We start from the raw sequence: 22799 nt of genomic DNA, 5'->3' as shown, positions 1-22799 counted from the left end.
AATCTGAGGAAAAATAAGTAAGAACGAGGGCAGCCTTTGGTTAAAGGTCTTGGGCCTTTGCAGCCTTCACAGGGAGGAGTCTTTGTTGCTAAGCTCTTTCAGTTAGCACATAACTGGGCTATGTGGACAACAGCTAAGAGCAGGTGCCCAGAATACATAGTCCCTCTGATAAAAGTGTACTCATGTAATTTAACCTGTATATAACACAGTTTATCAAGAGATTAAGGTTTGCTAGGCCCCACAGCATCAATCTCTTCCCTTTTATTTTCTCCAATCCTCTGCTGTTCTCGCCTCCCCTCTCTCTCCCTCTCCCAGTGCAGCACAGTGTGCATGACGCCTGACCAATCACAGGCCGCCATTCCGAAAGTTTACCTTTTATGGCGAGAGCCGCGCCGCCGCCGCAGTATAAAGGCGACGCGGCCACAGCCGGCAGACTCACTCTGAGCGCCGTCACACGCATCTCGTGCGGGATATCATTGGCTGGAACCGGTTCCCTTAAAGCGAAAACCCCCACCCAAGGTAAGACACGGGAACCATTACCGAGTTATAGTTTACATTAACAGTTCAAGTAAACAGTGAGTTCAAATGCTTTTTTAAATTATTATTATTATTATTAAATATGCAATTGTAGAATCTGTCTTATTTTATTTTATTAATGCAAAAGATGACAGAGACCACGAGGTTCTTTGTCCCGTCAAAGTCCTGCTGGTTTAACGTGATGGTTTAGAGAGAGCCGGTCACTGGTTTAACGTGACCACTCCTTTAACGGGCCGGTTAACGGAGACCGTTAATGGAGCCCGTGTTAACGTGTTAACGGAGCCGGTTCACTTCACGGGGACGTGCTGCGTTCTCCGTCGTGTAGTCCAACATGTCTGCAGGGTTCCCGTGCTGGTTCTGCAGGGTTCCCGTGCTGGTTCTGCAGGGTTCCTGTGCTGGTTCTGAGGGTTTCTGAGTTGAGGTCGTCTGGATTCCGGCTGCTCCCTTTGTGTGTCGGTGTGTCGGTGTGACCTACTTTAGCAGCGTCCCGCTAACACCGGACACACGGACACACAGATACTTTAATATTAATATCTATTGTGATTAGTTTTCTTAAATCACTTCCTGGTTGTTGATGGGTTCGTGTTCGGTTCTCGTCGTGTCTCAGGCTTCCTTTAAACGGGGACAGCTCAGACTGATGAGGCCTCACAGGAACATCCAGCAGCTCATTAACGGAACATTATATTATATATATATATTATATATTATATAATGTTAGATTATCAGGTTACTGCAGCACAACGTGCACGGGGAAAGAAAGGGAAATTGCGAATCATCCTTTATAAAGAATGACTAATAATCCACCTTTATAAAGAATGACTAATCATCCTTATGAAGGGTTTATAAAGGGTTAGGGTTTATAAAGATAAAGGGTTTATAAAGATAAAGGGTTTATAAAGATAAAGGGTTTATAAAGTTTATAAAGGGTTTATAAAGGCGTGGCCTTCTGGAGATGTGATCCATTCATGAGTTAACGGACGAGCTCATTAGTGACTAACTAATCATTTGGTTGTTTCGCTGTCAGTGTTTAAAGGTTGATGTTGGGATATTATATTATATTATATTATATTATATTATATTGTATTATATTATATTATATTATTGAGTTGATGGTGTGTCAGATGGACAGTTTAAATGAAGCAGAGGAGAATGACGCAGTGATGTTTCTGCGAGGTATTAAAACTGTTATAATGAGGCTACAACGGGGACGGTAGTGAACCGGAGGGAGGAACCGGAGGGAGGGAACCGGAGGAACCGGAGGGACCGGGGAACCGGAGGAACCGGAGGAGAACCGGAGGGGGGGAGTGGTCCCTCTGTTCGTGTCGAATGTTCCTTTTTTCTTCTTCTGTGCCGTCGCGCTGGCAGCGCGCCATGGCGCCGGTAGCAGAAGCATGTCCTTATATGGTAACAGAATGCGGCGCCACTTCCTTTTGTCTGGCTTGGTCGGAATGTGGACGCGAGCTCCCCCTAGCGGCTCCTCTGGTGAACTGCAGCTAGTCGTTAACAGGAAGTAGTAGATTAGAGTGACAGGCGCTGTTGGGAGGCGGGTCTTAACGGCGTCTCTTCTTTTCTTCCTCAACAGTTTAGCCATGGAAGATGAAATCGCCGCACTGGTTGTTGACAACGGATCCGGTATGTGCAAAGCCGGGTTCGCCGGAGACGACGCCCCTCGTGCTGTCTTTCCCTCCATCGTCGGCCGCCCCAGACATCAGGTGAGTGATTGACAGGGGGGGGGGGAACAACTCCTGATTTGAATAATAATTAGTTAATTACAAGATTTATTATGAATTTGAATGCAGTTACTGTCCCAATTCAATAAGAGTCAAATTATTTTGGAATTTATTGTATGCCAGCTGAAAAAACAGCTTCAGTTTTCTTCAATGCTATGAACTCCAATGAGATTCAGCTAGAAAACATTATATACAGTATTTTCTGAATTTAGTGTAAGGTCTTGTGCCATAATTATACTATGACCTTAGATCAAAGTACATGTAGTAAAGATGTTTTCCTGTAACTGTACTTGTGTTTAACAATTTGTCTGATCCTTTGTTCAGGGAGTGATGGTGGGTATGGGCCAGAAGGACAGCTACGTTGGTGATGAAGCCCAGAGCAAGAGAGGTATCCTGACTCTGAAGTACCCCATTGAGCACGGTATTGTGACCAACTGGGATGACATGGAGAAGATCTGGCATCACACCTTCTACAACGAGCTGAGAGTTGCACCTGAGGAGCACCCCGTCCTGCTCACAGAGGCCCCCCTGAACCCCAAAGCCAACAGGGAGAAGATGACCCAGGTACACACCCTTTATTTGTGCACATGCAACATTTAGCATAGCTTGTTTAGCCAAGACAGTATTTGAAGGTATCCACTGTAAAAAATGAGTAGCCTCATTTCCTCCCTGTTTCCCCTCTCCATTCCATTCTCACTTGCTCCTTCCTCCCCCTCTCCTCCAGGACCTCTCTCCTATACGATGATCTATCATCAACAGGTCTCTCTTGACTGTGTGCCTTTTCTGCACTTGTGTCCAAGTTTAGCTGAGTCAGTAGATCAGCACCAATAGACTGACATGCACAAGTGTGAAGGAATGATTACTTTCTGCACTTTTTTTCTACTAACTTTAATCTTAGCCTCACACATTAATGCATGTAGTGAGTGCAGTGGCCACAGAAGAAAATACTTTAGCTGCAATTGTAAAATGCTCAACTGTTCTCTTGTCTTTTTACAGATCATGTTCGAGACCTTCAACACCCCCGCCATGTACGTTGCCATCCAGGCTGTGCTGTCCCTGTACGCCTCTGGTCGTACCACTGGTATCGTCATGGATTCCGGTGATGGTGTGACCCACACAGTGCCCATCTATGAGGGCTATGCTCTGCCCCACGCCATCCTGCGTCTGGATTTGGCTGGCCGTGACCTCACAGACTACCTCATGAAGATCCTGACAGAGCGTGGCTACTCCTTCACCACCACAGCTGAGAGGGAAATCGTGCGTGACATCAAGGAGAAGCTGTGCTATGTCGCCCTGGACTTCGAGCAGGAGATGGGCACTGCTGCCTCCTCCTCCTCCCTGGAGAAGAGCTACGAGCTGCCTGACGGACAGGTCATCACCATCGGTAACGAGAGGTTCCGTTGCCCAGAGGCCCTCTTCCAGCCTTCCTTCCTCGGTATGTTTCCCAACTTGAGCCTAACCTGCACTTCATGCTTAAAACATGTTCAACACTTGCGGTTACCCTACACTTAAAGTTTCTGACAAGTGTCTATCTGCTCTCAGGTATGGAGTCCTGCGGAATCCACGAGACCACCTACAACAGCATCATGAAGTGTGATGTCGACATCCGTAAGGACCTGTACGCCAACACCGTGCTGTCTGGAGGTACCACCATGTACCCCGGCATCGCCGACAGGATGCAGAAGGAGATCACAGCCCTGGCCCCATCCACCATGAAGATCAAGGTGAGCTGACCTGCTGTGGAGCCAGCAGAGTGACTTTGTTGCTGCTCATGGTGGCTGATGATGCACACAAAGGTATGGTACACTAATGTTTTGGTTTTTTTCTACCATCTTCCAGATCATTGCCCCACCTGAGCGTAAATACTCTGTCTGGATCGGAGGCTCCATCCTGGCCTCCCTGTCCACCTTCCAGCAGATGTGGATCAGCAAGCAGGAGTACGATGAGTCCGGCCCCTCCATTGTCCACCGCAAATGCTTCTAAACAGACTGTTCCTCCTCCCCCTCCCCGACCAAACGCCCAACAACTTCAGCTCTGTGCAAAACAACCACACACCACACATTTCTCATACACACTCAGGCGCAGAGCCTAGATGACCAACTCATTGGCATGGCTTCAGTTATTTTTGGCGCTTGACTCAGGATTTTAAACTGGAACGATGAAGGAGACAGTAATGTTTTGGCTAGGTTTAAAAAAAAAAAAAAAAAAAAGCACCCCAGGGTTCTGCAGTTGCATCTGGGGACTTAAAAAAATGTACATTTAGTTTTCTTTTGAGTCATTCCAAATGTTTGTTAACTGCATTGTTCAGACACATGATTCCAAATGTTAACTGCATTGTTCAGACACGTATTCGCCTCTGTGAAGGCTGCCCAGTGGTTGGCGCATACTTAAACATGGTTGTAGTATCGCTTGTATGTAAATTATGTCTGGGTTTTTTGTACTTTCAGCCTTAAAAATATCTTGGTCCTGTTCATTTTTTTTTTTTTTTTTTTGTTATGCAAAACCCAATCGTGACCTCTTCTTCCCCCTGTTGGAGGTTTCATCCCCGGGGTGGTGGGGCAAGGGGTCTCGAAGTGATGGGGTAACATGGGGTGCCAGACCGGTGGGGCCAACCTGTACACTGACTAAACGATCCCAATAAAGTGCACATGTGTTCCGACATGACGTCTGACTCTTGTCTTCTATAAACTGTTTCTTTCTATTTGAATGTGACAAGCTTTTGAAAGCTGAAAGGGAACATTTAGACCTACTTCATTAGGAAAATGGGTTTTCTTCAGATAACATGGTGTGTAGACACACTCATATTATGTTTATATTGCAGACGTAAAGATCTAGCTGATTTTGATGTGAAATATTTGCAATAGCATTTAATCCAGGTCTCAATCCCACATAAATTAAAATGTTCTATTCAATGTAGGTCTCTAACATCAAACTAATGCTAGAATAAGTTTAGATGAGTAAAAACTGAATTTATCAAAATAAAGACCTTTTATAAGAAAGTATTTACTCACCTTGTTATAAAAACAAAGTGTGAACCACAATATAAGATAAATGTGTTACAATAAGAGCTAAATATCAGTATCTTAGTGTCTGCTGTCCAAGACTTCCCAAGTCCTGATACAGTCTCAGTACTGAATGGCTTCTGGACTTTTACCAGAAACACATGACATAACCTCAGGTTGTAGACAAAGTTTTAGAAAACAATTTTCCAGTGGAAGTTAAAAAGGCATGTGACATGTCATTGTTTGAGGGTGTGCATGATAAACTTTATTCACCTATCTGCCAAAGTTGTGTGTTACACTGAATACTGATTCAGACCAAACTTGTTCTTTCAAATAGCAATATATAATTCCTTGATGACAGGAGATGAAATGCTGCAGTCAGAAATGTGTGGCAAGATGCAAGAGTTTACTGATGAACAAATGACTTCATACTAGCCGACCAGGATCTGTTTTTTAATCCTTGGTGGGACGATGCAGCCTTTAGGACTGTTCAAACAGCACGGTCAGTATCTGACTGTAATATCTTAGATTGCACAGGCTGTGTGTGGATCAAATGAAGTATTAAAACAGCCTCGTCATCAATACACTCTCATAACACAGTAGAGCTGCAGAGACTGCACACAGCTTCTCTCATTTACTTGTATTGCAAATTTAAAGACAGTGAATCTCCTTCGGTTCTTTCAGTAAACACTAATTATGAGTGAAATACAGGCAGCAGAGTTAAATGCTTCAAAAGGATGTGGCTGCTGCATTTCCTCTGCTGTAGCACAACCATCACTCACTTTTATCTGTTTACATTCATCTCTATCTGCTGTATTCTGCTTCAAGGCTCCTGCTGACCTCTATATGCTGCAGTGTTCAGCTGATTGAGCATGAAATGATGAACCAAAAGGTCGGGGCCGGCTCACAGGACACACCCAACTGGGTCGGTCAGTCACATGTTAAAAGGTTGGAGTCAGTCACTTATTGTAACACCAGACGTTTTTCTCAATCCTCAGGCATCTTGTCATTACATCATTTGTGATCATGATCTCATGGGATCATCACCATTGTTTGTTAGAAAAGGAAATGCTCTGAGGATGAGTGACAGGGATGAGGACACTGAGGACACATTCAATACAATGATCACAGAGACTTTGCACAGTTCAGACAGCAGATGGCAGTAAAGGTCTATTTGTTATTTATATCCAAAAGCTAGGCGTGACTGTGCTGTGTGCTGCTATCCTTTTATCTGCACCAACACCTTAGCTCATATCAAAGCTTATGCATAAAGATAGATCTTGCTGGCTTGTGTAATGGGTGTGAATTCCTGTCTTTGGTTATAAAGATACATTGGCTTTGATTTAATGGTATTATTTTGCTGGTGTAATGGACAGAATGACAATGAATAAAGAAATATGTGGTGTGTCAGGGCCGGGTTGTGTGCGCATTCAGTAAAAGAATGCAAAGATAAAAAGATGGAGTGCAGCCATTAAAATAACTTACCTTGTATATATTTTAAACCTGCTTTCCTAGCAATGTGTGAAAAGATAAACTGCTGACATCAGCCTATTTCCTGTCCACATCTAAAAAAAAACTATAAAAAAACGGATGGCAACATTTGCATGTTACAGAGAGGAAAGGAGGAGAAGATGGATGGCGGATGGTGCGGCCCCACCCTCATGTTCTATGCATCACATATCCCGTTTCTGTGTGTGACACCACGGATCCAGCACCAGCCCAAAGTCATGCTGCATCCATTAGTCAGGCCGTCCCAGTTCCATATATATCCATGATATACAGATGAGCCTAGAGGGGGCCGTTTGACGGAAGGTGGAGGGGCCTACGCATGCATATGGTGGTGTTTGCATTGATATGAATTCATATATGCATGCATTCAGTCAGGGTGCATACAGGCCGCCCGCTGCATGCTCACACACACTGAAGATCAAGTGTGTTTGGTATTGGAAATGTATTCCATCTCAACGCAGCCCTCCTGCCTGGGATTCATTCTGCTGAGACTGCTCCCCACCCTAGTTCCTTTTATTGCCCCGCCAGCAAAAACACTCTCTGGCAGGGAAGCAGAGCTTGGCATGCATGTGTGTGTGTGTGTGTGTGTGTGTGTGTGTGTGTGTGTGTGTGTGTGTGTGTGTGTGTGTGTGTGTGTGTGTGTGTGTGTGTGTGTGTGTAAGTACTATTTGTGTGTGCTAGTGAGTGCAGCCATACTTCATTCTGCTGTGCTCTTGAAGGGTTGTGTGTGTGTGTGTGTGTGTGTGTGTGTGTGTGTGTGTGTGTGTGTGTGTGTGTGTGTGTGTGTGTGTGTGTGTGTGTGAGCGCTGCAGGTGTTTGTGAACGTGGCGCTCCAGAGACGACACAGAGGGGGACCAATTTGTCGGAAAATGAGGCTTGCTGTGTTCCTCCATTTACTACAGCTCTGCTGCTTTTACAGCGGATCCATTGGTCGGAGTCACTGCTCCACCCCCCACCCCCCCACCCCCCCACCGCCATGCAGCTCTCATCTCTCTCCATCAGATGGGGCCGCTGAGCTTCATCGGCCTGCTTCTGCTTAGAGAACCGGGTGAAAAAGCAAATAGAAGGCGACTACTGCTGACAGAAGCAGGCCAGCGGGGAATAATTGATCATATTGAAATACAGTATAGCTGCTGTTTGCAGGAATATAGTATGTTATATGTTTAACTTGGAATTGATCATGAATTCACACACACACCTCTGCACAGCTATAACACTGTTTTAGTTTAGTTTGATTTTCTGACAGCAGATGTTAAGTGTTTTTCTGTCAGTGATCTGCTGATTGACAAAAAGGTTTTTAGGCTTTTGTTTTCTCTCTGTGTTTATTCATATCACAAACATATTGAGTACTTAAGATGGTTAATGCTCCGGCCTTCCATAATCCTGAATTTGTATTAAAAGAGTAAAAAGAGAGCAAAAGGGGTTGAAGAGAGGAGTGGAGGCCCCAGCAGGCATTTTCTTTTTTCTTTTTTTTTTTTTTTTTTTTTTTGTTCATGAGGGCATCAGAGGCCCTGACGCATCCCTGCCACATATTTACTCAGCAGGAGTTGTGTCTCGTTGCATCAGTTTCCTTACGGTTGTGGTGGCGAGGATGGGTGGTTTCTTTTCTCGGGAAAAACCCCACGATTTCTCAGAGCTCTAACCGCACGAGTCAGGCACCAGAAATACACACAGCAAGTGCATGCAGGCTCGCTCCAGCACCCTGCATGCACAGTTGATCAACACACACACACACACACACACACACACACCTCTCTCCCCCTCCCCTCCCTCCCCCGCTTGGTTTGAAGCAGCAGTGGCAGATGGGAATCACTTTGCTTTGACTCCCATGCGTGTCCTCGCCTTGGTACCATTTTCCAGAAGTATTAGTGTTTATTTTTAATTTGATTAAAATAGAATTCAAACTGCAGACTTTTGGCTGTGTCTAAACGATTTCTCTGACAGGGACATCATGCATCAATTAAATATAGTAGATGTTGTGAATTTATAACTGCAGGTCTTGAACTTGGTTTAGATGTGGTAGAAATGTAGGCCAACCTGTCCATTTAATGTGTTCTAACATGAGTGTTGCAGGAGAGGTGGGTCAGTCCTGCTGAGAAATATTAATAATTAATATACTGCCATATATGTCATGTCTGGGAAAAGTACTACATGTCGCTATTTTTCATTTTATAGAAACTACCATCATCCAATTGAAAAATCATGGAAGTGTATGATATTTGTGGTGACACATGTGTGAACCGTCAGACAGTGTGCAGATTGTTCTTTGTGCATCCATGTCATCCGACTACATCTACACATTCAGTCGTGTGACGGTTGAGCTCCTCACCCCCTCCCTCCCCCCCTCCTGTAGTCCACCATAAAAGCCCGCAAGGCCCACTGTCTGATGATTGACAGGTACCCCATGAGAGCAGTGTGTGTGTGTGTGTGTGTGTGTGTGCGCTTCATGTGGGGGGTTAGAGTGTGTTTGGTGATGTCAAGGAATATAGTATGTTATATGTTTAACTTGGAATTGATCATGAATTCAGGCTTTATTTGCCCCCCCCCCCCCCCCCCCCCCCCACACACACACTCCCCCAATTCAGATGTGCAAACTGAAGTGCTGTCGTTGACGGCTGGATGCTTATGCAGGGGGACATCTTTCTGTATTTATTTATTTATTTATGTATTGCTTTTCCAGAGAGGACTGAACCCCCCCAGCTGAATAAATCAATGCTGTCTCTGTGCTCCCCTCCCCTGTGGGTTAATGCTGCCACACGCCTGGAGTTAAAATCAGATAGTCTGGCTGCCAAATAAAATCATTTACCTGATCATTCTACTGATAGGACAGAATTAACTCGAAACCCCAACAAGGATATTTGGACAGCCACGCGGCTGGATGTTGATGTGAGATTTGGTGTTCAGACAAAGATAAGAGGGCAAACAACAAAGGGGGAAGAAAGACAAACACAATGAGCCCAAAACATAAGTCTGGGATAACAAATGTTCTCATTCTGTAATCTCTGGTCAGCAGAATAAAAAAATGTTTTTAGTGGAATGAAAAATGGTCTGAGGTTTTGTATTGACTCAGCAGGGTTTCTGGCTATAAATCATGTTTCTTCAGTACTTTTCCATTGCAGCCCCACATCGAGGACAAGCTTGGAGCTTTACATTGGACCATCCTCAAAGAGACCAGTTGGTGTAAAGGCTATAAAAAGACATAATCTACTAAATGGTCCCATCTGCATCACCGATATAAGCCTAACCGAGAAATACACAGATCTGTGTTATTACCATCAAATGAGGAAGGTTTGAATAAGCTGCACATAAAACACACATTGTCCTACTTAGCTGCTTGCTGCTGGAGAGTTAGATTGAAAAAAAATAATTAAATAAGTCTTTATTAAATGATTTTTAGTTGAACCACTGATGGATGTATTCATTTCAGAACCACGTCAGCTATAATAATTAAGAAAGGTCCCATACAAACATCAGTCAGTAGTTGATTAAATGAAGATTCTATCTTTAAATGAAGTCACTATTACTGTTTAATTATACACATGCTGCATGTAGAAGTCATTATAAAAGGAAGCATGACTAAGATGTTAAGACTAAGAATACGACAGAAGCCAAACCCACCTCAGAGGAGATACCCCCCCCCCCCCCCACCATTATACAAGAGGGGGAGAAACAACCAACAACCAGGAGATGAACCCTGCTCCTGCAACAATAGGCCTAATCTACAGGCATTGTCTGAGTTCCCCGTCGGAGAACAAAGGCCGGCTCGGTCCCCTCGGACGGGTCGCGGGACGGGACATCGCTCCTGGTCTCCTGGTACCTCCTCCTCCTCCTCCTCCTCCTCCTCCTCCTCCTCCCGAGCAGCCGGCGGGCGGGTCGGCCTCTTCTCCATGATGCTGCAGAGAGAGCTGTTCTTAGGCAACAACAACAAAATCCACCGAGGTGTGGTCCGGTAAACGACCTTACCGAACCACCGGACAACACACGTCGGGCCCCGGTCCTCCTGCTGCTGCTGCTGTCCGCCTCCGCGTCTCTCTCTCTCCTCCAGCGGTCCGGTGTCTCCCCCACAGGAGGGTCGTCTTGAAACCGTCACGTTGTAAAGGAGGAGGGGCTCGACGAGGGGGAGGGGAGGGGGGAGGGGAGGGGGGGGGGGGGGGAGGGGGGGAGGAGGAGGAGGAGGGGGGGGAGGAGGGGGGACACATGGGCCGCTTGAAACCGCCTCAGATTCTTTTTTTTAATCAACATTTTTGCAACTATGTAACAACGGGTGGTTCACCTCAGAGGAAATCATTGATGATATAATAAAACAAATCCCGCGAGAGTAGGACAGTAAGGTGCACAAGGAGGGGTGGAGAGGTCAGAAGGTCAACCTATGTTACATTATAGGTCAACCTATGTTACATTATAGGTCAACCTATGTTACATTATAGGTCAACCTATGTTACATTATAGGTCAACCTATGTTACATTATAGCACTAACTCCCTCCTCTTCTAACGCAAACCTCCACTATAACCAGAGACACAAGGAGACCCTGAGCCCACAGCCTGCTATGTGCGTGTGCATAGGCCTACTGAGAGCCTGGCTTTATTAACCCGGGTGAGGAATGGTGTGGAGAATCACAAATACAGCGGCCGTGAATGCGACAACAGTGATGCGTTTTAGTGCGTTCCTGGCTGACGTGATAAAGATCCAGGAAGCTTTTGACCTGTTAAATCTGCCTTCAACACCCACCACAGTGCTGAGTGATGGCTCCCATTTGGTGAGCCCGTTCAACACCAATGAATAGCATTTGATGAAATAAAGACGAGACAATAAGCGCCCCAAACTGCAGGCCATATTATCCATTTGTAGACTACGTCTTATATCTGCACATGAAGTACCATCAAGTACCTGTGTTTAGTGCAAAAACAAATGTTATTGTATGGACTGTTTTGCCTTCATGGCTGTCTTGGGCGTGCAAGAACAGGTCTAATTGCTGAGCTAATCTATGTTACTGGCTTGTAACACGTTCACTTTTCCTTTTTCCCGTAACCATATATCCATAATTACTGGCATGTTTCGGGTTGTCTTGTGGGAAAACAACGCCCAAAATTGTGGTCGACCAAATGAAACTGAATAGCTCAATTTGAGGGATTTTAAGAAATTGTGAGATTGTTATCTCAAGTGTTTGATGTTTAGCATTTGTTTTCTTCTTGGAGGAGAGCAAGGGTGTAATGGAGAGTAATTAACTGACCATGCAGGGTAATTATTCACTGCTTCCTGGTGAGGAGAAGTAAACTGGGTCTGAAACTACATTAAACGATTACAATATATTTCTTTAAGGGTAACAATACACCCATACTTTCAGCTTCCCAACCTTTGAGCGTCTTTTATAATTAGCGTGGAGATGGGTGAGGGGGGGGGTGGGGGGGGGGCTTGAAACTTGCCCCCCCCCCTCAGAGAAAGCTCTGCTTGTTTTGATCACTGTGTCTTGAAGGGAGAGGGGACCTTGAAACGGCTCAACCTCCTTGCTCCATAATTGGTTTTATAGTGCTGGCGAGCGGCCAGGGTGGTTTTTCTTTTTTACGCTGGGGCTTTGATTGACACATCGTGCAGCCAATCAGAGAGCAGCTGTGTAGAACGCACTGGGTTGGGTGGTAGCGAAGGCAGGTGGGCGGGGCTTGCAAAAACAATGCTGTGTTTCATTGCTGAGGAGTTTACGGCCGCGTCAGGTTCTCCCCCAGTTACCCCCCAGTAATCCCCCAGTTACCCCAGTTTACCTCCGGACGAGCCCGTAATGGACTACCAGTCCTCCCAGCAGCCTGGACGGATTTTGAGGAACGTTTTTTAGCTCCTTTCCCCGGGTTTCTTCACGTTCAAGTAAGCTTTCCGCATGTTTTTTTTTTCTTCTTCTTGTTTGTTTTTCCCTCCCGGATAAAGTGACCGAGCTCTGTTTTAACAGTGTGGGTGAAAAGGGCGCGGAGGGTTCTGCAGACAGAATGGATGTTCTAAGGGTTCTGCAGACAGAATGGATGTTCTAAGGGTTCTGCAGACAGTCTGGATGTTCTAAGGGTTCTGCAGACAGAATGGATGTTCTAAGGGTTCTGCAGACAGAATGGATGTTCTAAGGGTTCTGCTGTCGGTGAGGATCTCACTCTACGAGACGCTTCCGCGGAGAAAAGTTTGCGTGTCGTTTAATGGAACCGTGAAAAGTTTGAAACGTGGCTGAGCAGTCTCTCCGCCGGTAACCGTACCCCGGTAACCCGGTAACCGTAACCCGGTAACCGTAACCCGGTAACCCGGAGCAGCAGGAGGACCGGCCCGGTGACCACAGCGGCCTACAGGTCACATGTGTCTGTGTGTTCCTCACGATAGAATAAATAATGTGTATTTATTGAACGACGTTGTTCGGATCCCTTGTGTAACGTGTCCTGCAGGCTGCAGGTTCACTCCTCTCTGCGTGTTTACCGTAAACACAGACACATAGTTTATCAGGTTATTTTAGGTTATTTTAGGTTGTTTTAGGTTGTTTTAGGTTATTTTAGGTTATTTTAGGTTGTTTTAGGTTGTTTTAGGTTATTTTAGTTTATTTTGTTTTAGGTTGTTTTAGAATTTTTCCTGTTATTTTAGTTTGCGGGTAAAATCTTCCCGCTGCCTCGCGCCTGCGGGGTAAAGCCGCAGATGTTGTTGTTGTTCTCCTTAAAGTAACTTTTATTCTATTGTGTGTTTTAATAACACATGCAGTTGATTTAGCAGGTTGTGATTTATCGCCTGTTTTGCAAAATGATTAAAAATCTACCTTTTTTTTTTTTAAATGATCCAAGACGCATTGATTAAGCTGAATATCCGAGGATTTATCATGAGGATCCTATTATTCTATCTAATACTGGCTCAAGGGCCACACGGCAGATGAGGCTGATATGGAATCAGGATTAGTGTTTAAAGCTGAAGTGTTTAAAGCTGAATGTTTACGGGTTCGGTTATGATTCTTTCCATTGGCAGCATCCAGTCCGGACTAAACACCGCCAGCCCGCTGGTTAATGAAGCTGGTTACTGAAGCTGGTTACTGAAGCTGGTTAATGAAGCTGGTTAATGAAGCTGGTTAATGATCCAGGCTTTTGCAACCTTATTTATTTTTAACCCGTTTTATATTTATATTTGATGCGCCTCCAGTATTTCTGGTGTATATTACAGGCGACTCGGCCCACATCTAGTGCTGGTTTACGGGTTAGGACACCGCTGGGTAGTCGGGTAAACACGACAGAATAAACGGTAGAAGAGGTTAAAACGTGTCCCGGTCTCTGGGTGTTTGTCTCCGGGGCAGAGCAGCTGATAGCCCGTCTCCTGCTGCTGTCTCCCCGGGAACAGGAGCCCCGGAGCGGCTGCTGGTCTGCCGCTCACACGGATACTATGGATACTATGGATACTAACACTGTGGGTAGAAGTTAAAGCACTACAGACCCACAGTGGAGAGGATCAGTCTCTACCGTCGGTTGCTTCGGTCTTTACCGTCAGTTGATTCGGTCTTTACCGTCGGTTGATTCGGTCTTTACCGTCAGTGGATTCAGTCTTTACCGTCGGTTGATCCGGTCTGTAGTCCTCCGTGTTCACCGGTTAGTTTGTGAAGTGTTTTCAAACTGCGTCACTGCTCAGACCGCCTGTTCGCTGGAAACACAGAAACCCTTAAAAGCGACCAGCTCTCAGCAGTGTGTTCAGAGTGTTATTATTAGTATTATTATTATTATTATTATTGTTATTATTATTATTATTATTATTATTATTATTATTATTATTATTATTATGTACCGAGCGAGTGTTTCTGGTGTTTTGTAGGTCAGCAGGATGGCTGGAAAGGAGCCCGAATCGCCTGGAAAACTAAAGACATCGTTATAGCCTAAATTGGCGTTTTTCCCCAGAATCGGGGGCCTATCCGAACGGACTATTTCTTCTCACAACTTTCCCGCTGTGGATAATGGATGGCAGAGATTTCGGAGCTCCCCGATCCGTCCACCTCCCAGCTCCGCTGCTGGGACTCTCGATGGAGTCTCACCGGCTCGGAGCAGCAGCGGCGGCCGGGAGGGTCGCTCCCTCCGCCGGCCAGCTGGGCGCGACTCATCCGCCAACGCTCCACTCGGGAAAATTCCTGCCATCGGCCATTAACCTGCATCAACACCACAGTAAGTGAACGACGTGAGACTGTTTGTGTGCAATGGGACTGCCCCCCCAACATCCCCAGATGATCAAACATTAACCTGAAATAACGCTGCGCAAAAAATAAATGCGCAGTTTGTGGCCGCGGCTTCATGTTTCATAAGGAGGAGCGGCTGTTATAAAGCTGTGACAAGTTTCACATGTGAAAGTATGCATCGCGTTGACTGTTTCTCAGCCTTCGCAATGGCGACGCATCAGCGGAAAAATTACACACACACACACACACACACACACACACACACACACACACACACACACACACACACACACACACGGCGCTGGGTTTGTTAAGACCCAAACCGGGGTGCTGACTGTTTAGGGTGGTGGTGTGGGTGTTGTTGCAGCAGTATGCAGGTCAGGGTGCAATGGTCTTGGATTGCATGTGGACCATTACACCATCACTGCTGTGTGTGTGTGTGTGTGTGTGTGTGTGTGTGTGTGTGTGTGTGTGTGTGTGTGTGTGTGTGTGTGTGTGTGTGTGTGTGTGTGTGTGTGTGTGTGTGTGTGTGTGTGTGTGAGAGTGGGGGTGGGAAAGTTGTGACCTCAGAGGGATGACAGACCACCTCCACCCTGTCGGAGGGGACATTTCTGGAGTGTTTGTGAGGGCTAAAAAAAAAATGACTGTGGTTCTGTGTATTTGAAGTAAAAAGCCACTCTCATCAAACATTTGGCAAATGTTTGATGCTGCTTTTACCTGCGTGCGTGCGTACCATGTGTGTTCATCCCTGCTGCTTTGTATACACTGGGGAATCTGTGTGAGGGGAAAGAGATCAAGTGTGTGTGTTTGCTTGCACTGAAATGAGTACGTTGGGTGCAAACTGGAGGGTTTTGATGCGTTTGGCCAGAGAAACCTCCGTGTTTGTTTACATCACGTATGTGTGCGCGCTGTGTCTTTTTAGTCAGTAGATCATCTACAGTGTATGTTATTCCCTGCTGAGCTGGTGATTTCCTTTTGCTTTCCCTGCCTGCACAGCGATGTCTGCTCCTGCTATTAGTAATGGAAGCCTTCAAATAACATTTTGCGAAAAAGAAAAAAAAAAAAGACAACGCTGCATGTTTGCATACGGTTATTGTGGTCAGGCAAAGGCAAAGTCAGAGCGCTGTCATCCATGTTCAGTGTGTGTGTGTGTGTGTGTGTGTGTGTGTGTGTGTGTGTGTGTGTGTGTGTGTGTGTGTGTGTGTGTGTGTGTGTGTGTGTGTGTGTGTGTGTGTGTGTGAGGTGTGTGTGTGAGAAAAAAAAGCAGGTCTGCCGTGTCTTGATGAAAATGGAAAAGTCAGACAAATGCTCTCATCGAGTTACTTACATCCCCCTGAAGTGATGAAGCTGCACTGCAGACGGATACAATTACAGTTCCTCTGGTTTCTTTTCAGAGGTAAACCCCTGTGATAATATTATTCCAGTTTAGTTGTGTGTTCCCTTCCCATCCGTATCGTTCTGAGCGTGGGTTCAATGGATGCAGCGCTTGTCACTGGGAGTATGAGGTACTAGGGGTCTAGTAAAGTAAGGCAGCGCTCCCAGGGCAGGGCTCTGATGCAACGTTAATTTGACACACCGACAGATCCCACACACACACACACTCACCTCGCACACGCACATGAAAAGCTGTCAGAGATGAAATCAACTTGCGGCAGGGAACGTTATGATGATTGATGGGTGTACCGTGGCAAAGGGAAGCACCGAGGCAAACCTCATTGCAGCTAGTTGAACTGATTTTTTTTTTTGTGTGTGTGTTGCGGCTCTAGAATAACACAGAAATATTTGTAGATGAAATTAACCGATATGTGGATTTGCTGTAAACCATTCAACTACCTTTAATGGGCAAAATGTGTCTTTGTAGCGACATAGTGTTTCAGTTTGGATGATGTTCTTTCATTCCCCCTCCCGTGGCTCTGATAACGAGTTGAAAATGGTTTGCTGTTTGTGTGTGTAGACCTGCTTGATGTGTAGCTGGGGTGGTGGTGGTGGTGGTGGTGGTGGTGGTGGTGGTGGTGTGAAGTGGAATTGACCCGACCTCTGTTCGAGCCCAGATTGGCAGTTTAAGCACTCCTTTCAAACGGGATGCATTTGATTCTGCCCACACACTGACCTTCTCGCTCTCTGACTCTCATCTCCCCTACGCACACTCGCAGCCTCCGCTCACTAAAACACGCTACTGTACGATGCAGGTCATTTAGCTTTATGGCACTCCTCAATATCAAATCCCCACACATTACATTAACCAAACCCTATTGAGATCTCAGCCCCGTGCTTGTAATAACACCATACAGCCCGGTTACATGGTAATTACCCTGAGATCGCAAATGTTCATAATGTTCCTGTCTAATTGCAATAAACAGCGTGAATCCGGAGCTCAAGGACCCGGCGTGCAACCCGAGGAGCCAAGGTCACCCTGCTACTGTCTTTGTTTACATGCCTTTCATGGAATTCAGGACATTTGTTTTGCGCTGTTGTTTTTGGCTGACCTCTTGATAGCAGGGTGGACTGTTTATTGCTGCTAACACACCCTTATTTCCCAGGAGGCTCCTTTATTGTCTGTTTTAGTTCAGTTTTAATAGGATTTCCACCTGACTTAACAGAGTAGAGTGTCTCCTTTAGTTCCACAACTCAAGGTTGGTGTTAGGGGGTGCGAGGCAACCTAACATTTGTTTTAAATGTATTGTGACGCTGCATAGAGTTTGTTGACATTTTGGGCTCTGTGTACACTCTGTAAAGACATAATTTTCCTCCAGTTAATACCTGCAGCAGTATTCCTATTCATTCACACAGGTTTTATCTAAACACAATGGGTTCTGAGTCACTGTTTATAGATGTGAAATGGTTGTAAATGGTCCTCTGTCTGGAGGAGGTCTGCCGGAGCCCCCATCACCAGATTGAGGCCATCTGGCCTCTTCCCTCCCTCCGGCATCCGAGAGCAGCAGAGGTAGGACCTGCTGAAATGTGACTGCACTGAAGAGGCGTAGGGGGAAAAACTCTGGTCACTTTTAAGGGTTGCAGATTATTTATTTTACTGTGAGGAATCCAGATTATGCACATTATTGCTTTTCATTTGATCAACAGTTTTTGGATCTAGCAAAGCGTTCCTCTGCACCGCATTTCCCAGAGATCACTTGACAATCAAACGGCATGTGAGATATTTTTCCTTGGATTTTGATCAGCTGAGTTCCTCTTCTGAACATACAACCCAATGTAGCTGCAGCTGTGGGAAGCGTAAAACACTTTTTTCCGGGCGTTGAGAGCGGTAGAAATTAAGGATGCTGGATCTGATACTGATGCTGATATCAAGCCGATACTGACTCAGATAGCTGGATCATGAATTGGTGACAATGGGGCTGATATATTTAATTCTTTGTTAATGTGTGATTAGTGGTGCACGTGCTACGCCATGTGTAAGCAGCGCGCCGTTAGACGGCATAACTGAAGGTGCCAACAACAACAGTGTCGGCTGTTCTGGGGGTATTTCACGCTCGCTACGCAAACAAGTTCTCCGGCTACTTGCAGTAACTCCAAAGCCTGTGTTTCCTGCGGTGGCAGTAGCACTTAATAAAATGACACAACTAACTTAATGAAGCACCTCCAGAGGCATCGGAGGGGAGAATTCGATGAATTTTAAAGTTGCAGGTGGCCGATTTATTTTAATAATGGATACTAATTCAGTGCATCTGTGTATTGATACGTTGCATTTTGTTTTTAGTTTTAAGTTAGAAAAGCAAAGCTTAAACTCACACAAAGAAATTGTGCGAGGATGCATGCATAGGCGTTGTAGGTTTAATCTCTGTCTTATCTAAACTGGCTGCCGGTCTCGATGATTACTTTAACTGTATGGAATGAACTTACACGTTCAGGATAACAGTTTGGAACAAATGCGTGTTTAATGAGGCGGAAAATGTCGTTCAGGGCGCCGTCAGTCATCAGCAATACTTAGCAATAAGTCGTCTGAATCAGCAACTTTTTCCTCTCATTTCTCATTCTCTCTCTTGCACACACACACACACACACACACACACTCAAATTTTCAGTGTTCACCAGAGACCAGCAGAAGATAGGAGTGCGACGCAGAAGCGAATGAAGGTGTTGTAGTGAGAGCAGAGAAGGGAAGTCAATAGATGGAGATGAAAACGGCTGAAGACAAATGGAGAAGGAGATCTAAGTGGGCACTGTCCCTAAGGTGGAAAGCATTGTTTTGCTTTCAAGGGATAAGAGCTGAGGTTGTTTGTTTGTGTGCGTGCGTGGGGAACCGGGTAGATGAGAGGATTGAGGTCTTGATGGGAATGGGAGCATGTGATTGTGCTTAGTGCAGTTAGAGCTGGGGTTTCCCCCCTGGGACTCTGCAGAGAGAGAGAGAGAGAGAGATTTATCCTGACCACAACACATTTGTACACGGTTAGATAAATGTGGTAGCCCTACAGATGTTCTCTCTCTCAGTCACACACACACACACACACGCACACGCTTGTGTAAGCATAATTCATGCAGCTTGCGGGGCAGGGCATGGTTGTCTTAGCCAATACCAATTTGTCTTCCACGCCACTCGGTTAGTGTGTCCGTTTACGTTAAAATGAATGTGGTGAATGTGTGTTTATATGTATTCAAGACACAGACCCCCACACATGCTAGTGCGTGTGTGTGTGTGCGTGTGAGAGAGAGAGGATGTGTCTCGGACACGTCCCCTCTCAGATTAATTGAATCCTTCAGGAGAGAAAACAGGCCCCTTAAGAGAAAGCACAAGGCACTGCTGCCCTGCCACAATAAACCTGTCGGAGGCAGACAAACGGCACACACACACAAGCATATGACACACACACACACACACACACACACACACACACACACACACACACACACACACGCCTATCATTCTTATGTTTGACAGCTGTGTGTGTGTGTGTGTGTGTGTGTGTGTGTGTGTGTGTGTGTGTGTGTGTGTCAAACATGTGTGTGTGTGTGTGTGTGTGTGTGTGTGTGTGTGTGTGTGTGTGTGTGTGTGTGTGTGTGTGTGTGTGTGTGTGTGTGTGTGTGTGTGTGAGAAAACGAGCGTGCCGTGGCATGTCCAAATACCCAAAGCATTAGCTAAGTCATTCACTCTGCCAGAACCCTCCCTTTAACTCAAACAACAGCCTCCAACACACACAAAGGTCACACACTGCGTTATGTCTGTCTGTCTGTTGAGTCTCTACTCGTCCCATTACATAAGGTTTATTATATTTCCTCCCAGCCGACACGGTTAAGGTTTAAAATGTGCAGTGACATGTTCAGGGAGACACGGAGCAGGTTTGACGTGTGAGTCCTATATGGCCGTTAAACTGATGTGTTATGTGCTTTAGCAGGTTCTGCCTCAGAGGCAACCTGCTCATTTGACTGTTTTAACACCTGACCTTTATTTTAATATGTCGCTAATATTTGCTGATGCATCATTAGACTGTAAAAATGAATGAATGGCACACCCGCTCTGTCATTGCTGTGGTTTTTACTCTACATCAAGGAACCGTCTGGATTAATCTTTATCTTATCTATCATGAAAAATGTCCTGATAACATTCATCACGTATTAAAGAAAAACATCAGATTACTTCCTCATTTTGTCGGTCAGCATCTCAGTGTTTTTGTGTCTACACCACTTGAGTTTATGATAAATGTTAAAGCAAAATTCGACCAAACCCTGTGCTACAAGCGTAGAGTTGTGTAGATAGAGCTGGCATTTGCGTTTCATTGCAACTGTGCATGCCGTGTGTGTGTGTGTGTGTGTGTGTGTGTGTGGTGTGTGTGTGTGTGTGTGTGTGTGTGTGTGTGTGTGTGTGTGTGTGTGTGCGTGTGTGTGTGTGTGTGTGCGTGTGTGCGTGTGCGCGCCTGTTTCCATTTGCTGGTACCGAGGAGTGTGTGAAAATAACACCTGCCGTCTTCACAGGAGATTTCTGAGTGCAACAGCACGGCACAGCGAGACTCAAACACACACACAAGGCGTGTTTCCATTCAACTGTTGGAACAACTTTAGCACAAGAGAGTCGCAAGAAAAAAAATAATAACCCTAACTTAGTATCTCTTTTCTATCATTTGGTTGAGGTGGATAAATTTACCTTTGTGTGGCAGACTGCTCTTGTTTATTCTGGATTTTAATTGTGATGGCTCTGTTTAGGTTCTTGAGTTGTGTGTCTGTTCACTGTCTTGTCTCTCTGGGAACATAGAACAGAGTCTTTGTTAAGGATGTTGTTGTAACACCTGTTCTTAAACCGCTATGACAGGTCAACTATGTACCAGTTCCCAAGGCTGTTTTGTTTAGGATTTCCTTCATTGTGACTTGGATCCAGTTATCTAGTTTCCTTTGTCTTAAACCAGTGTACTCTCTGGTCCTCTGTTCCAGTTTACCCAGGTTACAACATGAAACAAACTGACACAGGAACAAGTTTTTAAACATCCCAAATGTGCGTTAACATCTTACTAGCAACCCACTGATCCTTAACTTTTCACCCACGTGCACTGAAAACTCTCGCACAGCATTCATGAGGAAGAAAAGAAAAAAAAAGTACTTGTAAACTAGCAAATGTAAACACAACCATAGCTCTAATACTAAATCAAAAATATACCTAAACTTCTGAGGGAATTTCGGTAATGGTGAAATCTATGCAAACTAGAAGAATGAAACTAAATCGTTTTGGATTATTTGTGTTTTTTATTGCTTTTATTCCATGAGTCTAATAAAGACATTGGTTTCTGCACCACTTATGTGATAACAGCAATGATGTGCAGCTATTTGTGGGAATGGCGACAAGACATGCATTTTACAAACTTAAATCTTTATTGCCAAGAGATTTACAACATTGGATCATAAATATTTTTTATTTATTTTTTCTGCTATTCATGAAGACCTTTTGATAGACTCTGGTGTCTTGAGTCTTGTTCAATGTCAATTGTTATGTTCCTATTTTTGTTTTCAAGATTTCAAGTTTCAATTTCTGCATCTTTAACCACATCACAGTCACTTCCCCATGTATGTTTTTGTCTCTTTAGTAGATCTACTTTGTATGTTATTCTTATTTAAGTCAGTTTCTTCTTTCATGATTTCTTCAGTCATTTGCATCCATTGGTCTTTTTTTCCCCCCAATTCCTCGTAACAGCAGTCAGTTACATACTTGTCTTTTTCCCCCCAATTCCTCGTAACAGCAGTCAGTTACATACTTTTGTACCAGATCAGTTTTTTTGCAAATGTGTTGTGTAATTTCTTTACCAACAAACAATAACACAAAGTGTAACCACATTGCATCTTGACACACTGCTAAGTGGTTTGTCAAACTTAAAGGGTTTTAACTTTAACACAGAGCAGAGACTATTTTAAGTGAAGCGGAGAAACTGTTTGTGTTCAGCTTGAGCTCAAAAACAAAATAGTGTCGTCTAAACAACTCGGAAGGCTGAAGAAAACCGACTTGGACATTTTGAAATCATTAACCGGCACGCATTTTTAAACCACATGCTCATAGCCTTAATACACACACACACACACACACACACACACACACACACACACACACACACACACACACACACACACACACACACACACACACACACACACACACACACACACAAACCTCTCACACATGAAGACAGATATGTGTTGCTAGATGTGTATGCAAATCCTGCACAGCCCTTGCCCGTGTATGTGAATGATTGAAGACCTCTTTTCCTGCTGCCCCATCAGGTTTAATGTTACCAGTGTCAGTGTGCCAGCTAGCTGTGGCAAAAGCGGACAGCACAGCCCAGTTTTTACAGTTTGAAATGTTTTTCTTGCAGGGAATAAAAACCAGAGATCAATACTAGAGATTCCCCCCCAGCTAACCCTG

The 22799-nt window shown here is 45.0% G+C and overlaps 2 protein-coding genes across 2 annotated transcripts in view; both read left to right on the top strand.

Moving 5' to 3' along the window:
• Positions 1–411: 411 nt before the first annotated feature.
• Positions 412–4931, top strand: actb2 (actin, beta 2). Its single transcript, XM_054606796.1, has 6 exons — positions 412–519; positions 2120–2249; positions 2592–2831; positions 3264–3702; positions 3810–3991; positions 4107–4931. Exons 2-6 carry the CDS (start codon positions 2127–2129, stop codon positions 4248–4250), a joined length of 1128 nt encoding a protein of 375 aa, XP_054462771.1. The 5' UTR covers positions 412–519; positions 2120–2126; the 3' UTR covers positions 4251–4931.
• Positions 4932–12472: 7541 nt separating this feature from the next.
• The window catches only part of tnrc18 (trinucleotide repeat containing 18), a 45421-nt gene continuing 35094 nt past the window's right edge, over positions 12473–22799 (top strand). The window contains 2 exon segments of the mRNA XM_054607101.1: positions 12473–12636; positions 14590–14933. Coding sequence (XP_054463076.1) covers positions 14729–14933 — 205 coding nt within the window. The 5' untranslated portion in view covers positions 12473–12636; positions 14590–14728.

This window comes from Anoplopoma fimbria, chromosome 11 (genome assembly GCF_027596085.1).
Source record: "Anoplopoma fimbria isolate UVic2021 breed Golden Eagle Sablefish chromosome 11, Afim_UVic_2022, whole genome shotgun sequence".
NCBI lineage: Eukaryota > Metazoa > Chordata > Actinopteri > Perciformes > Anoplopomatidae > Anoplopoma > Anoplopoma fimbria.
The sequence above is the reverse complement of the archived record's forward strand: the minus strand, read 5'-3'. Positions and strand labels throughout refer to the sequence as shown.

Excerpts from the sequence above, each read along its gene's own strand:
- actb2 (XM_054606796.1), top strand. The coding sequence starts at position 2,127 with ATGGAAGATGAAATCGCCGCACTGGTTGTTGACAACGGATCCGGTATG. Across the intron at positions 2,250-2,591 it reads TCGGCCGCCCCAGACATCAG|GGAGTGATGGTGGGTATGGG; the intron begins GTGAGTGATTGA and ends TCCTTTGTTCAG. Across the intron at positions 2,832-3,263 it reads ACAGGGAGAAGATGACCCAG|ATCATGTTCGAGACCTTCAA; the intron begins GTACACACCCTT and ends GTCTTTTTACAG.